This window comes from Hypanus sabinus, chromosome 24, assembly GCF_030144855.1.
Source record: "Hypanus sabinus isolate sHypSab1 chromosome 24, sHypSab1.hap1, whole genome shotgun sequence".
Taxonomy (NCBI): domain Eukaryota; kingdom Metazoa; phylum Chordata; class Chondrichthyes; order Myliobatiformes; family Dasyatidae; genus Hypanus; species Hypanus sabinus.
This window is the reverse complement of record NC_082729.1, coordinates 23,098,462-23,116,032: the sequence shown is the minus strand read 5'-3', so window position 1 is coordinate 23,116,032 and position 17,571 is coordinate 23,098,462. Positions and strand designations below refer to the sequence as shown.

At 51.5% G+C, this 17,571-nt stretch overlaps 1 protein-coding gene across 1 annotated transcript in view; it reads left to right on the top strand.

Annotated features, from left to right (window-relative positions):
* LOC132380558 (FYVE, RhoGEF and PH domain-containing protein 1-like) overlaps window positions 1-17,571 on the top strand; it is a 39,439-nt gene continuing 21,868 nt past the window's right edge. The window contains exons 1-8 of the mRNA XM_059949457.1: window positions 1-255; window positions 6,738-6,876; window positions 10,543-10,601; window positions 11,011-11,157; window positions 11,279-11,371; window positions 12,623-12,702; window positions 15,021-15,051; window positions 15,681-15,779. Coding sequence (XP_059805440.1) covers window positions 154-255; window positions 6,738-6,876; window positions 10,543-10,601; window positions 11,011-11,157; window positions 11,279-11,371; window positions 12,623-12,702; window positions 15,021-15,051; window positions 15,681-15,779 — 750 coding nt within the window. The 5' untranslated portion in view covers window positions 1-153. The remainder of the gene's footprint in view (window positions 256-6,737; window positions 6,877-10,542; window positions 10,602-11,010; window positions 11,158-11,278; window positions 11,372-12,622; window positions 12,703-15,020; window positions 15,052-15,680; window positions 15,780-17,571) is intronic.

Here is a 17,571-nt window from a genome sequence, read left to right as displayed (position 1 = left end):
GGGTCAGAGACGGGGTGGAGCATGAGGGCTGGAGGCTCTGTTGGAGGGCCCATTTGCGAATGTGGTCTCCATTTTTAACTCCTTCCCTCCTGTCACAGGGAGTCGAAACCGAGGATTGGCGACATCCTCCAGAAATTAGCTCCCTTCCTCAAGATGTACGGGGAGTACGTGAAGAACTTTGACAGGGCCATGGAACTGGTGAACATCTGGGTGGAGAAATCGGCTCATTTCAAGTCCACGCTACAAGATATCCAGGTGGGTGGTGCCATCCTCCCCTGGGTTAGATCCCAGTCTGTAACCCACACCCGGGCATCTGTTATTCCATATATCAATCCCCTGAACCCCTGGGTTAGATCCCAGTCTGTAACCCACACCCGGGCATCTGTTATTCCATATATCAATCCCCTGAACCCCTGGGTTAGATCCCAGTCTGTAACCCACACCCGGGCATCTGTTATTCCATATATCAATCCCCTGAACCCCTGGGTTAGATCCCAGTCTGTAACCCACACCCGGGCATCTGTTATTCCATATATCAATCCCCTGAACCCCTGGGTTAGATCCCAGTCTGTAACCCACACCCGGGCATCTGTTATTCCATATATCAATCCCCTGAACCCCTGGGTTAGATCCCAGTCTGTAACCCACACCCGGGCATCTGTTATTCCATATATCAATCCCCTGAACCCCTGGGTTAGATCCCAGTCTGTAACCCACACCCGGGCATCTGTTATTCCATATATCAATCCCCTGAACCCCTGGGTTAGATCCCAGTCTGTAACCCACACCCGGGCATCTGTTATTCCATATATCAATCCCCTGAACCCCTGGGTTAGATCCCAGTCTGTAACCCACACCCGGGCATCTGTTATTCTAACCCCCTGAACCCCTGGGTTATATCCCGACCTCAAACTCACTTCCAGGGATCTGGTATTCTATAAATAAACTGGTACAAAGATTCTATTGAAATCTGAAGAGCTGTAAAAGAGAAATGATTGTGACAGAGCGTGGCTACCCCACGGAGTGGATGGGAGAGAAGTGGGGAAGAAGGTGTTTTACACCTTGGCCATCTGGGTTTATCTTCTCCTTGAACACAGAAGAGAGCAGAGGGACTGGTCACTGTGGGAAGCATCCTTAATGATACTATTGGCCTTCCTGAAACAACACACTGTGCAGACCCATCGGAGGGAGTGATGAAATCTATGAAAGACTGGGCAGCGTTTAGCTGCTCTTCCCTGGTCCCAGGGCAGAATAACATCCAGGCGTTATGATTGTCCCATCACACTCTCCCGGGGTCAGACACAGAGTGAAGCTTCCTCCACACCGCCCCATCACACACTCCCGGGGTCAGACACAGAGTGAAGCAGCCTCCACACCATCCCATCACACACTCCCGGGGGTCAGACACAGAGTGAAGCTCCCTCCACACCGTCCCATCACACACTCCAGGGGTCAGACACAGAGTGAAGCACCCTCCACACCGTCCCATCACACACTCCAGGGGTCAGACACAGAGTGAAACTCCCTCTACACCGTCCCATCACACACTCCCGGGGTCAGACACAGAGTGAAGCTCCCTCCACACCGTCCCATCACACACTCCCGGGGTCAGACACAGAGTGAAGCTCCCTCCACACCGTCCCATCACACACTCCCGGGGTCAGACACAGAGTGGAGCTGTTCTGATTGAGCTGGGAGAAATCGAGGAAAAACTGCTGTATGAAGGTCGTGAGTTACTTGGAAATGGTTTGAAACATCTCTTGGACATCTAAGTGAGTGGCTGGTTTAGAGTGGAAGCTTCATTTGGAGTTTTTCTGCCAGTTTGGACGGGGTTCGTTGACGGCTGTGAACTGCGTAGCACCCGGCTGTGGCCGCTGGCAACTCGCCAGGAAGCCGGGTCGCTCCAAAAACCGGAGACAAACTCCTTCCATCTCTATCGTTGGGATTCTCGTTCGGTGTAGGAGCCGAAACGTCGTTTGAGACGTCTCGACCTCTCACGGCCTGGAAGTTCGGCGGGACTAATGGAGCCTTTCCTGGCGTTGGAATTTCTGGCACGGAGCCAGCAAGGTACCGTCGAGTACAAACTTTTCCCGCCAGTTACTCAACTCACTCCGAGACTTTATAACCACCACCACTGTATCATTCTCGATTCGGACAGAGAAGTAACAGTCTACAGGGAGTCGCAGGCCTTCGGGGAGTTATGCAAAGGCGGCTGCCTCTCCAGCCTCGGACAACGCCCTGTTTAGGTCGGTGAAAGTTGAATGCGGGGTGCAATGTATTTTGCGAACTGGAACTACCCTGGAAAAGTGCGCGGAGGCTATGGAGGACTTGTTGGAGAGAGATGGTGTTTTGGCCGTTGAGAAGGAGTTCGGGAAAGCGGTGTTTTATCTGAGGAATGATGAGTTGGTGCATCGGGCCCTCAGTAGAGGGATCACGGTGGAGAACATCTTTTTACAGATGGAGCTAGTGACAGCTCCCACACAACACATTGTCCTCGGTCACGTAAAGCCTTTCATCCCCAACGAGGACCTGCTTCCCGCACTGGCCCGCTTGGGGCAAGTACGGTCAGAGATAACTGCCATCGGGCACAAATTCAGGAGACGCACCTTCCGGACCGAAATCTCTTTCCGGTGACAGGTATTCATGAAGCTGGAAAAGGAGGACGAAGTTGAGGGCCGGATAACCGTCCGTCATGAGGGGAGTAGATTATCAGGTGTATTGGAGCTCTGAGCGCCCACGGTGCCAAGCGTGCGGGGAGGTGGGGCACTTTCGGAGGGACTGTACTAGCACCCGAAAACTCAGGGAGTCCACTTCGGGAACCAGTGCCCCAGCTACCTCTGCCCCTGATCCCATTCCTGCTCCTACACCTGTGCCGGCCCCTGCTCCTGCCCCTGACCCTGTCTGTAACCCTGTCCCTGTTCCTACGTCTGTTCCAGTCTCTGCTCCTACCCCTGTGGTTCAGGCGGGTGGTCCTGGTCAGACGAGGGACGGGGTGGAGCCTGTGCGGGGAAGGAAAGTGAGGAAGAAGTCGACCCCCGAGACTGCAGAGCTCACGCCCATTTGCCCTAAAGTGGAGCGGGAGGCTCGGGGAAGCGCACAGTCGGACGGGATGAGGGAAGCGGAGAGTAACGCTCCATCGGTGAATCCCGCACCTGTGTGCTCCTCCGGCTTGAAGAGGAGATGGGATTGTTCCCCCAAGAGGGCAGAGAATGTAGATGAAGGGGGAGTCCCAGAAAGGGGTGGGGATCCGGGTGGAAGTTGTGTCTAATCCTGAATCCCCAGATGTAGCCACCAGTCCTGTTGTGGGTGGAGTGGTTGTGCAGGAAGCTAGCGCTGGGCCTGTTTGCACAACTAAAACAGACCTGGAGCCCTCCACCCAGGACTTCGCAGTAAGCGCCTCCCTGGAGGCAAATGTATTAAACAGTGTGAGCGGAGAGGAGACCACGCTCTCACTGTCAGCATCAGGCTACCGGTGAATCCCTTGGACCAGAGCAGCTGGGGTCCCCTTCATGCCTGTCTCTTGGGGAGGGTGCATGCCGACCCCATCAACTAATGGCCTGCAGGGAGTCCCTGGGTATTTTCCCTCCATCGTCGCAACTGTGGGTAAGACTGCTGCGACGGTGGAGCGGGAAGGTATGAGGGAGGTACCTGCTGTGTAGTGTGGGTTACAGGGGCAGCCACCTTATACACGACATGAGGAGGACGGTGGGAGATCTGTCTGCAGTGAGGGGTTGGAGGGAGATTCTATTGATAGCGAGACAATGGACATCCTCGCCCCTCCTGAGAAATCCCCATTGATACCTGTGGAGGAGATCAGAGAGTTTATTCACTCCTCTGTGGGTGCAAAGCATCGGCCTAAACTAGCCTCGCTTCGCTGGCCTAGCATGCCGAGGCTGGTGAAGTCCCTGAGGGTCATCCTCAGAAGGAAGGGGAAGGGGAAGAGGAATGCTGTGTCAGGGAATGACAGACGGCAGCTGAAATCCTTCCTGGATGACCTGGTGCGGGACATCAGGGTGGAAAGCAGCCTCGCTCCTTCGGGAGACGGTGGGTCACAGGGTAGCGATGGTAGCAGTCGGGCCCGGAAAGCAAAGGATATTCTTGGTTTTCTTCGGGATAGAGCGGCTGAGGGCGCCATCACTCTCAGTGGGAAGGGGACTGGTGCTGAGGCCTAGTGTGCTCCCGACATGAAGCTTACCATAGCTAGTCTCAATGTAAACGGTAGCAGGGGCTCTCTCCGCAGGTATAACAATCTCTCAGTCCTCAGGGACGGGAGATATGCGGTGAGTTTCCTGCAGGAAACCCATACCACCCCGGGGGACGAGTCTGCTTGGCTCCTGGAGTGGCAGGGCGGGGTCTACATGAGTCACCTTAGCTCCAACTCTAGTGGGGTGGCGATCCTGTTGGCCCCAACCTTCCGGCTGGAAATCGTAGGAGTCCAAGATGTTGTGCCCGGCCGTCTGCTCCACTTGGCTGTGCGCCTGGATGGAGTACTGCTGCATTTTGTCAACGTGTACGCTCCGAGGCGCGGGGTGATGCAGACGCGCCTATTCTGTCAGCTGTCCACCTTGCTGAGTGCCATCGATCCGGGGGACTGCGTCGTCCTCGGGGGAGACTTCAACTGTACCCTCGAGGTGGAGGACCGCTCGGGCCTCCAACGCGACCCAGCATCGGCGAAAAAGTTAAAGGAGCTAGTCGGCTCCTTTGACTTGGTGGACAGCTGGCGGAATCTTCACCCCGACTCTCGCGCCTTCTCCAGAAGATCTAGAGAGGGGGGTTCCCGGATAGACCGCCTGTATATCTCTCGGGCTTATGTCTCCCGCGTGTCGGCGTCCTCCATGCGGCCGGTGTCGTGCTCGGATCATCACCTTGTGTGGATGGAATTTACTCCTCTGCACCCTCGGGTGGGATCCGGGTATTGGCACTTTAACAACTGGCTGCTGGAGGACAGCCGATTCCGGGATTCATTCCGAGCGTTCTGGGCCACCTGGAGAGAGAGACTGAGAGAGTTCAGCTCCCTACGGCTGTGGTGGGATGTGGGCAAGGCCCACATCCGGTTTTTATGTCGGGAGTACACTAGGGGGTCGACAAAGAGTCGGGGTTCTGAGATTGAGCGGCTTGAGAGAGCGTTGCTTGACCTGGAGTCCCGTCTTGGTTCGACCGGTGGAGACCATCAAAGGTGGCAGGAATACCAGGAGAAGGACGCACTCAGGAATCTGCAGCTTCAGCAGTCCCGAGGTGCGTATGTGAGGTCGTGGATCCAAATGCTGCAAGATTTGGACCGCGGCTCACCCTTCTTCTACTCGTTGGAGAAGTGGCAGGGAGTTCAAAAGCAGCTGGTGGAGCTACTGGCTGCTGATGGCTCCTCCACCACGGATCCCGACGTAATTTTCAAAGAAGTCCGCACTTTCTATCGGTCCTTATTCTCACCAGATCCGTCAAATGCGGGGGCGTGCAGTGAGGTCTGGGAAGATTTACCAAAGGTCAGCCCAGAAGACACAGCGCGTCTGGATGCTCCCCTGACTCGGGAGGAGCTGTCTGCTGCCCTTCGGCAACTCCGGAGGGGTAAATCCCCTGGCTTAGATGGTCTGAGTGTGGAGTTTTATCAGGCTTTTTGGGATGTCCTGGGGGTCGATTACAGCCTTGTTCTAGGGGAGAGCCGAGCCACTGGGGAAATGCCCCTCTCATGGCAGAGAGCTGTTGTGGTCCTGCTGCCCAAGAAGGAAGACCTTCGCCTGCTAAAGAACTGGTGCCCGGTCTCCCTCTTATGCGCAGACTACAAGATCTTCGCCCGGGCAATGGCCAACCGTCTTGGTTCAGTACTGAGACAGGTGATTCATCCTGACCAATCTTACACAGTCCCAGGCCGCTCCATCCAGGACAATGTCCACCTGGTATGGGACCTGATCCACCTGCAGCAGGAGACTGGGTCCCGGGCCACTCCATCGTGGATAGAGATGGCAACATTTTGGTGTAATGTCTATTGTCTATTTGTAGTGAAGTAATTGTGTTTGCCAATGTTTTGTATATATTGTATAGCACCGATATTTGTAATAAAGGATTTTGTAATTTAAAAAAAAGGGGTCAGACACAGAGTGAAGCTCCCTCCACACCGTCCCATCACACACTCCCGGGGTCAGACACAGAGTGAAGCTCCCTCCACAACGTCCCATCACACACTCCCGGGATCAGACATAGAGTGAAGCTCCCTCCACACCATCCCATCACACACTCCCGGGATCAGACATAGAGTGAAGCTCCATCCACACCGTCCCATCACACACTCCCGGGGTCAGACACAGAGTGAAGCCCCCTCCACACCGTCCCATCACACAGTCCCGGGGTCAGAGACAGAGTGAATCTCCCTCCACACCGTCCCATCACACACTCCCGGGGTCAGACACAGAGTGAAGCTTGCTCCGTACTGTCCCATCACACACTCCTGGGGTCAGACACAGAGTGAAGCTCCCTCCACACCGTCCCATCACACACTCCCGGGGTCAGACACAGAGTGAATCTCCGTGCACACCATCCCATCACACACTCCCGGGGTCAGACACAGAGTGAAGCTCCCTCCACACCGTCCCATCACACACTCCTGGGATCAGACATAGAGTGAAGCTCCCTCCACACCATCCCATCACACACTCCCGGGTTCAGACACAGAGTGAAGCTTGCTCCGTACTGTCCCATCACACTGCCATTTCTAACTGCTTTTCTTTCTATGCCATCTCTCACAGAAGGATGAGCTGTGCGGAAACCTGACGCTGCAGCATCACATGTTGGAGCCTGTGCAGAGGATCCCACGCTACGAGCTCCTCCTTAAGGACTACCTGAAAAAACTGCCTGAGGATTCGCCTGACCGCAAGGACTCAGAAAGTAGGGACAATCACTTCCCCGATCCTCCTCTCCTCGTAGAGTGAGGCTCTGACTAAAGGGGAAGTGTTAGGGTCCTGTTGGGAATGGGTGGGCTGTTATTGGGAGTGAATGGGAAGGAGAGAGGTCCCATTGGGAGTGTGGTGAGAGTGAATAGGAAAGGCTGGGGTCCTATTGGGGATGTGGATGGTGGGAGTGAATGGGAATTGGTCAGTCCCACTGGGGGTGTGGACAGTGGGAGTGAATGGCAAGAGGTTGTATCCCACTGGGAGTGTGGATGGTGGAAGTGAATGGGAATTGGCGGTTCCCATTGGGAGTGTGGATGGTGGGAGTGAATGGGATGGGTGAGTCCCACTGGGAGTGTGGATGGTGGGAGTGAATGGGAAGAGCTTGAGATCTCATTGTGAATGTGGACATGTGGATGGTGGGAGTGAATGGGATGGGTGAGTCCCACTGGGAGTGTGGATGGTGGGAGTGAATGGGAAGAGCTTGAGATCTCATTGTGAATGTGGACATGTGGATGGTGGGAGTGAATGGGATGGGTGAGTCCCACTGGAAGTGTGGACGGTGGGAGTGAATGGGAAGAGGTTGAGATCTCATTGTGAATGTGGACATGTGGATGGTGGGAGTGAATGGGAATTGGCGGGTCCCATTGGGGATGTGGATGGAGGGAGTGAATGGGAAGGGTTGAGATCTCATTGTGAATGTGGACATGTGAATGGTGGGAGTGAATGGGAAGGGTGAGTCCCACTGGGAGTGTGGATGGTGGGAGTGAATGGGAAGAGGTTGTATCCCAGTGGGAGTGTGGACGGAGGGAGTGAATGGGACGGGTTGAGATCTCATTGTGAATGTAGACATGTGAATGGTGGGAGTGAATGGGATGGGTGAGTCCCACTGGGAGTGTGGACGGTGGGAGTGAATGGGAATTGGTGATGTCTCATTGGGATTGTGGACAGAGTGAATGGGAAGGGGTGGGGGAATTGGAATGGCAATGGGAGTGTGGAAGAAAGGGGCAGGGTCCCATTGGGAGTGTGGGTGGTGAGAGTGAATGGGTTGGGGTCTCATTGGGAGTGCAAGTGGAGGGAGTGAATGGGAAGGGTTGAGATCTCATTGTGAATGTGGACATGTGGATGGTGGGAGTGAATGGGATGGGTGAGTCCCACTGGGAGTGTGGACGGTGGGAGTGAATGGGAATTGGTCGGTCCCATTGGGGATGTGGACAGTGGGAGTGAATGGCAAGAGGTTGTATCCCACTGGGGGTGTGGACGGTGGGAGTGAATGGGAATTGGTCGGTCCCATTGGGGATGTGGACAGTGGGAGTGAATGGCAAGAGGTTGTATCCCACTGGGGGTGTGGACGGTGGGAGTGAATGGGAATTGGTCGGTCCCATTGGGGATGTGGATAGTGGGAGTGAATGGCAAGAGGTTGTATCCCACTGGGGGTGTGGACGGTGGGAGTGAATGGGAATTGGTCGGTCCCATTGGGGATGTGGAAAGTGGGAGTGAATGGCAAGAGGTTGTATCCCACTGGGAGTGTGGACGGTGGGAGTGAATGGGAAGGGGTCTGACCCTTTGGGAGAGTATGCGGTGGGAGTCAATGACAGGACATTACCATCAATGCTGTGCACTGTAACATTTTATAAATAACCTCTTGTGTGACTCCCTACAAGTGTCATTGGGTCATAGTCATGGTGTGCCACAGCACAGAACCATGTCCTATGGCTGATCTGATCCATGCTGTTGTGGTCTTCCGTGTTGACCATGGGCTGCCAACCTGGGCCCATGGAGCTCTGTTATTGGTACTGGTCCATGGCGTAACAAGAGGAACCCCTGGTCTAGTCCCATCTATCTGCATCCAAACCGTAACCCTCCATACCCCACAAAAACTTCTCTGAATTGTTACAATTCAGCCCGTGTTCATCACTTCCCCTGGGAACTCATTCCGCACTTGCCCCACCCACTGGATGAAGAAGTTTGTTTCCCCTTCAAAATGCTTTAATTTTTGTTTGTTTTTCACACCATTCTCTGTAAACTCTAGTTCCGGGGTTCTCTACCATTAACTGAGGAGTCCGTGGACCCCCATGTTGGGAACCCTTTCTGTAGAGACTGTTCTGTGTGAAAATCCCAGGAGATTAGCAGCATCTGAGATACTCAAGCCACCCCATTAGACACCAACAATCATTCCCCAGTGAAAGTCAGTCAGATAACATTTCGTCCCTATTCTGCTTTCTGGTCTGAAAATCAGTTGAACCTCTTGACCATGTCGGCATGCTTTTATGCGTTGAGTTGCTGCCACGTGATTGGCTGATTAAGTGGCTACTGAGTGTACAATCCTCACCAAACAAACTTTCTGTTGTTCTTTGCTAAACTTGCTGAAACCTTTCTTTTTCGGTCGCATCCTATTTTAATTTTTTTTCCCCCCACAGCCTCAACAATGCCGTTTCTTTCTTTAAAGAGAGATTGTAAAGTAATTGTTAATTATTTCACAATCAGCCATTTCTGACTAGCTGAGAGGTTTTGTTTACAGGCACTTTCTCAATCTTCCTGCAGCTCATGGATTGCAATAGTCCGAGTTGGGTTCTGGATGAATCGGATTAAATTGCATTTGGTTATGCATCTCTGGAATTTTTCATCCTAGAGGATTGTGGTGGCAAGATCATTGGGGGACTTTGAGGAGGAGGTGGTTAGCATGTAGAGTGTGAGGGCAGAAAATGATTCCTGGGGTAGATAGGAATGATAGCATAGAATAAAGAGTCTGGAGGCTATTCCTTGTATTAGTTTGAGTTTATAGAACAATAACTCATATTATGATCACTCTTCCCCAAAAATTCTGCAATACTTCTGTTATATTATGATCACTCTTTCCCAACCAACATTCTTGCTGACAGTATTATGATTATTCCCCCTCCCAAATTCTGTCACTCTTCTCTCCAAAATTCTGTTTTGTCTTGATCACTAGTCCCCTTCCACCAACTCCTGTGGCTTTAGAATCACTCTTCCTCACTGCCCAAAAATTTTGTGATGTTATTATCACTCTTACCTCACCAAAATTCTGTCATATTGTCACTCCTACACTCCAGAAGACACTCAAATTAGGGTCACTCTCTGCCCTAAAATTCTGCTATATTACTGCAAATCTGTCATTTTATGACTGCTCTCCCCATGAAATTTTTTCAAGGTATGATCGCTCTTACCACCCTGCACTAAATTCTGTGAAATTATGATTCACTTCTGTCCTACTCCCAATTTCTGTCAAGTTATGATCATTCTTCCCTTCCCAAATTCACACACCTTCCTGAAATTCTGTCTTATTATGATCACTTAGCATATCGGCAGAAAACCTTTTTTTGTCATATTAAGATCACTCTTCCCCACAAACTTCATATAATCATCACTTTTCCCTCTCCCCCTTAAAATGGAAAGCCTGAGGAAAACTTCCTTGTTAGGCATTACCATATTGTAAATTAACTTGACTCTCAACATATTGACTGAGGAAGTGCTTGAGAAGTCAGCAAAATCTTCCAACACAGTAGCTGCCATTTTAATCAGCGCTGTCCAACAGTTCCCATCTGTAATGGTTATTGACCTTAGAATGTGTGCTGATGGTTTGCTGGCTAATTGTGCGCATTGCTCGATTGTTACAGTAACCACCTGGTTTTGTCCTTTGCAGAATCTCTGGAGCTGATTTCAACGGCGGCTGATCATTCCAATGCTGCCATCCGCAAGATGGTGAGAGTTTGCAACCTTCTGCGGATTGAAGACTGCATGGGAATGGGAAGGGGTGGGGTCCACTGGGAGAGAATAGAAATGGAAAGGGTCTGTTGTAAGTGTGTACTGTGCAAGTGAATAGGAAGGGGTGAGATCACATTGGGAGTGCGGATGATGGAAGTGAAGGAGAAGATGTGGGATCCATTGTGTGTGTGGATGGTGGGATTGGGAAGGGGTGGGGTCCAATTGGGAGTGTGGATGGTGGAGTGAACAAGAAAATGTGGGATCCATTGGGATTGTGGACAGTGGGAGTGAATGAGAAGGGGTAGGGTCCCTTTGGGAGTGTGGAAGGTGGGAGTAATGGAAAGGGAAGGCATCCCAATGGGAAAGGGTATGTGGGCCGGTATTAGAAATGACTTTGTTCCACCAGGAACGGATGCACAAGCTGCTCAAAGTCTACGAGCTGTTGGGGGGTGAAGAGGACATTGTGAACCCCACCAATGAGCTGATAAAGGAGGGTCACATCCTGAAACTCTCAGCCAAGAATGGGAGCACCCAGGACCGATACCTTATTCTGGTGAGTCTCCCTGTGTGTGTGTTGCGGGTTGGGGTGCTTGGGAGTGAGTACCACTTTGATTGTTCTTGGTCACCTGTCCTCATTACTGACGTGCTCATTGTGTGACCCCCCCCCCGTTCAGTTCAACAACCGGTTACTGTACTGTGTTCCCAAGCTGAGGCTGATTGGTCAGAAGTTCAGCGTCCGGGCACGGATCGACGTGGACGGCATGGAGGTAGGTCCGAACTGGAGGCTTCATGGTTCCCTTTAGACACAGAAGCTCCCTCCACACCGTCCCATCACACACTCCCGGAGTCAGACACAGAGTGAAGCTCCCTCCACACCGTCCCATCACACACTCCCGGGGTCAAACACAGGCTCCCTCCACACCGTCCCATCACACACTCCCGGGGTCAGACACAGAGTGAAGCTCCCTCCACAATGTCCCATCACACACTCCCGGGGTCAGACACAGAGTGAAGCTCCCTCCACACCATCCCATCACACTCTCCCGGGGTCAGACACAGAGTGAAACTCCCTCCACACCGTCCCATCACACTCTCCCGGGGTCAGACACAGAATGAAGCTCCCTCCACACCGTCCCATCACACTCTCCCGGGGTCAGACACAGAGTGAAGCTCCCTCCACACCGTCCCATCACACACTCCCGGGGTCAGACACAAGCTCCCTCCACACCGTCCCATCACACACTCCCGGGGTCAGACACAAGCTCCCTCCACACCGTCCCATCACACACTCCCGGGGTCAGACACAGAGTGAAGCTCCCTCCATACTGTCCCATCACACACTCCCGGGGTCAGACACAGAGTGAGGCTCCCTCCACACCATCCCATCACACTCTCCCGGGGTCAGACACAGAGTGAAACTCCCTCCACACCGTCCCATCACACTCTCCCGGGGTCAGACACAGAATGAAGCTCCCTCCACACCGTCCCATCACACTCTCCCGGGGTCAGACACAGAGTGAAGCTCCCTCCACACCGTCCCATCACACACTCCCGGGGTCAGACACAGAGTGAAGCTCCCTCCATACTGTCCCATCACACACTCCCGGGGTCAGACACAGAGTGAAGCTCCCTCCATACTGTCCCATCACACACTCCCACGGTCAGACACAGAGTGAAGCTCCCTCCACACCGTCCCATCACACTCTCCCGGGGTCAGACACAGAGTGAAACTCCCTCCACACCGTCCCATCACACTCTCCCGGGGTCAGACACAGAGTGAAACTCTCTCCACACCGTCCCATCACACTCTCCCGGGGTCAGACACAGAGTGAGGCTCCCTCCATACTGTCCCATCACACACTCCCGGGGTCAGACACAGAGTGAAGCTCCCTCCACACCGTCCCATCACACACTCCCGGCGTCTGACACAGAGTGAAGCTCCCTCCGCACATTCCCATCACACGCTCCCTGTAAGGGTAGCAAGCCCTGTCAGTGACCCATGTTTCCACACTCCACAGGTGAAGGTGACCAGTACTCAGAACTCTTGCCGGACGTTCCTTGTGTCTGGGAAACAGCGTTCCCTGGAATTACAGGCCAGGTATCCACAGGGGAGTTGCGTTGCAGTCCGATGTCAAGATCCATTGCATTGCCACAGTGTTGATGTGGGCGCAGGCTTGTCTGGGCCCCTCCCATCAGGACATTCACCTGTACTCTCCCGCCTACCCATGAACAATCCACATGAAAGCATCGATGGCAGGACTGAAAGGTTTACAGATGACACCAAAATTGTTGGTGTGGTGGATGGTGAATGTTAACTAATGTTGCAGCAGGACCTAGGTTAGTTGGAGAAGTGGGCCAAGGAATGGCAGATGCAGTTTAACTCAGACAAGGCTGAGGTGTCGTATTTTGAGGAGTTAGACCAGGACAAGAATTACACAGTGAATGACAGAACCCTGGGGAGTGCTGTAGAACAGAAAGTCCCAGGGGGTCACAGGTGAAAGTGGTATCAAAGGTAGACAGAGTGGTGAAGAAGGCGTTTGGTAATCTGGCCTTTGTCGGTCAGGGCACTGAGTACCGGAGTTGGGACGTCCAGTTACACCCGTACAAGACGTCGGTGAGGCCGCACTCGGAGTATTGTGGCAGTTCTGGTCACCCAGCTATAGGAAGGATGCCATTAAACTGGAGAGGGGGCAGGAAAGATTCACCAGGGTATTCCCAGGACTGGAGTGATTGAGTTATTAGGAGAATCTGGACAGGCTGGGACTGTTTTTCCTGGAGTGAAGGAGGCTGAAGGGTGACATTTTAGAGGTTTATAAAACCATGTGGGATGTACATTTTTCCCAGGGGAGGGGAGTCTAAAACTAAAGGGCACAGGTTTAAGGTGAGAGACGTAAAGGGGACCTGAGGGGCATCTTTTTCACCCACAGGGTGGTCAGTTTATGGAACGAGCTGTCAGAGGACGTGGCTGAGACAGGTACAGGAACATTTTTTTAAAGATGCTCAGGTAGATGCATGAGAAAGGTTTAGAGGGATATTGGTGAGATGCAGGCAAATAGGACTGGCTCAGGAAGCCACTTTGGTCAGTTTGGCAGAAATGGGCCGAATGGCCTGTCACAGTCATAAGTAGTTTTACCTGCAAACACCTGCCAGTTCTCTAATTGTCCCTGGTCCTCGCTTCTGCCGTTGAGACTAACTTTTGCCCCGAATTCTCCCACACCCCCCCCGGTAATCCCTCTCCATTGATGCTGGAGAGAAAAAGCACTTGTCTCTTCCCTCCCCACCACGGGGCCCATCCCATCTGCAAACAGTCCAGTGAACCTGGGCTACGTCCACACTACGCCGGATAAATCCGTAACTGAAGCTTTCTCTCTTCGTTTTTACGCTCCGTCCTCACTAAAACAGCGTTTTCGTCCTCCGAAACCAGAGCTTTTCAGAAATGCTTTCCAGGGTGGGTATTTTTGAAACTGCTGCTCAGGCAGATCAGTGTGGACGGGGTTACCGGAGACTTCTGAAAACACTGTCAGACGGCAACGAGACTGAAGAGTTAGAAATGTACTCACCAAATACTTTGACCCATAACTTACTGAATAAATAAGTATACTCACTTTGCCCTGTTTTCTGTCCTTGCTTGTATGAAGGTGGTTTACCTATTTATGCAAGTACTTCCCTGACAATAGATGTGTAACAGCCTAATGTAACATCGTATGGAAATACAAGATAACACTGATGCAGACATGTTTCATACATTTTACAAGGTGCTTTATTAATGCAACAGAGTTAGTCAGTTTTTCAATGATCGTTGTCAGCCGGGTCAATCTGTCCTGTCGGTTGCCTCCATACGCTCTAGTATTTGTTTTTTTTTAGTTTTAAGCTCTCCTGCGCAAGAGCCAACAGCTGTTGCTCTTTTTAAGTTTTTCTAGTCTGTAACTACACAAATGCGCATTTTTACAGCGAGATTCGACACCAAACATGTCGCTTGTTTTCGGTAGATGTGTCCTGCGCTGGAGGAGGAGATTCGCCAAAATCTCCGTTTCAGTGTGGATAGAGATATTTTCAAAAACGCATAGTGTGGACGCTTATCGTTTTAACGCGAAACCGGCGTTTTCAAAATTATCCGGTCTCGTGTGGATGTGGCCTCAGGCTGTTCCCTCTGTCTGTAGCAAGACCCTCCTCCCCTTGTACTTGCTCCCCAGGGTCCTACATAAACCCTCCACACTGACAGCAAAGGGCATGTTGGTGGAAACTGGGGAAAACTCAACAGGGCAGGGGTACTTAGAATGGAAAAGAGGGGCTGAGAGTTGGGGAGGGAAAGCGCATTGACTGTTTCGGAGTAAAAATCCTAAAACATAGCAACAGGTTGGGAGTTAATTGTGGGAATCTCATTCTAATGAAGGATTTTACAATTACTCTTCACAGAACACAGGAAGAGAAGAAGGATTGGATTCAGGTAAGTGGGTCATCACACACTCCCGGGGTCAGACACAGAGTGAAGCTCCCTCCACACCGTCCCATCACACACTCCCGGGGTCAGACACAGAGTGAAACTCCCTCCACACCATCCCATCCCACACTCCCGGGGTCAGACACAGAGTGAAGCTCCCTCCACACCGTCCCATCACACACTCCCGGGGTCAGACACAGAGTGAAGCTCCCTCCACACCGTCCCATCACACACTCCCGGGGTCAGACCCAGAGTTAAACTCCCTCCACACTGTCCCATCACACACTCCTGGGGTCAGACACAGAGTGAAGCTCCCTCCACACCGTCCCATCACACACTCCCGTGGTCAGACACAGAGTGAAACTCCCTCCACACCATCCCATCCCACACTCCCGGGGTCAGACACAGAGTGAAGCTCCCTCCACACCGTCCCATCACACACTCCCGGGGTTGAACACAGCGTTTAGTTCTCTCTGCTTAGTCCCTTCACCCACTCCTGGGGTTGGACACCGATCGACGTTCTCTCTACCCCATCCCATCACATAAAATTGGTCTTTGTGATTATTGGGTGGGGTGTAAGGTGAGGGTGGAGCCTGGGAGCATCAGGCGAATTCTGATCTGTTGCCCTCCACCAGGCGATCCAGGCAACGATTCGGAGACACGAGCAAACCCTGGAGACCTTCAAAGTGCTAAGTGGTTCACTCAGGGACGAGGAGACCCCCCCTGCATCACCAGTAAGTATGTGTGGGGTGGGGGCATGCATTGCAGTGATGTACTTTTGTCCCAGTTACAGAGATACTGTGAAAAGCTTTATGTCCACGCAGACTATAATAGAATTTGCACGATGAGTAGCTTGGATGGTTGATGGCTGGGTTCAGTTGTTCTCTGATCCTGGCAATTTACTTGGAAACATCTCGTCAGCCAGCGAGGAGACATCACCCATGCACTGTTAATCGTGGTGCGTTCTCCGAACGTTTGGCCTTTATGCACTGATCAATCAGCTGATTGGACATGATTTCAGAAAGTTGGTTGTGATGTGGGGAGGATATCTTGTCGCCGATTGGTTGTGTGGTGAACTTTGTGCATTGTGGTTTGGAATTCTGCCTGCATTGTCTCATAAATAGGATCGTGGTCGCTATGTTTTTTTAAATGAATTGTTTGCGGAAAACTACACTTCTAAGAATTCCCTTGCGTGCCATGTGCATTTGCTTGCCCCGTGACTTTCTCTGATGCCCAGTTGAATTAGTGCCCCTCTTGATCTTTGTGGGTCATGCCACTTCACAGCCAGTTGATCTTCATGGATCCACGTAGATAGTTTTCTCCTGGTTTGTCCGGCACAATCTTTACTGCAGTTCCCACATTGCATTTTGTAGACCATGTTGTCTTATAACCATATAACAATTACAGCACAGAATTAGGGCATCGCGGCCCTTCTAGTCCGTGCCGAATGCTTACTCTCACCTAGTCCCACCAACCTGCACTCAGCCCATAACCCTCCATTCCTTTCCTGTCCATATACCTATCCAATTTTCTTTTAAATGACAATATCAAACCTGCCTCTACCATTTTTACTGGAAGCTCGTTCCACATAGCTACCACTCTCTGAGTAAAAAAATCCCCCCTCATGTTACTCCTAAGCTTTTGCCCCTTAACTCTTAACTCATGTCCTCTTGTTTGAATCTCCCCTACTCTCAATGGAAAAAGCCTATCCACGTCAACTCTATCTATCCCCCTCATAATTTTAAATACCTCTATGAAATTCCCCCTCAACCTTCTACGCTCCAAAGAATAAAGACCTAACTTGTTCAACCTTTCTCTGTAACTTAGGTGCTGAAACCCAGGTAACGTTCTATTAAATCTGCTCTGTACTCTCCCTATTTTGTTGACATCTTTGCTGTAACTCGGTGACCAGAACTGTACACAATACTCCAAATTTGGCCTCACCAATGCCTTGTACAATTTTAACATTACATCCCAACTCCTCTCCTCAATGCTCTGATTTATAAATCTTATCCAATAGCTTGGCTGAAAGGGACACCACTGGGTTTGCCCAGCTCTGGGTTCTTGCAGAAGTTGGAAAAGGTGGTGTTGCCGATTATAAACCCTAAAATTTTTGTCCATTATGTTGATAACTTTGTCATAGTAAAAGGCAGTGAACTTGTAAAGTAATCAATGATGTGTTCAAAGTGTGCTTGAGCCTACTTGAGGGTAGGGTGCTGTGTAATAACCCAAGTCTTAGTAGGCAGCTTAATGTAAAGGAACCCCTAGGAGGCAGTATGTCTGTGAGGTTCTCAGTCATTGTATATAAAGCAGCAGTAAATCAAGGCAACTGGACTCGCTGTTGTTGTCTGGAAAACGTTTCGCGCTCATTCGAGAGGCTTCTTCACGTCTGATCCATGGTGGGTAGCTTTCAGGTTTATAAACTTTGTGAGTTGTTTAGAGGTATGGCAGAGGCTTGTTTAAGAGTTGAGGTAATGAGAGGGTTAATTAGTCTTTGTATGAATGGAGGTGTTGAACTGTTATGTG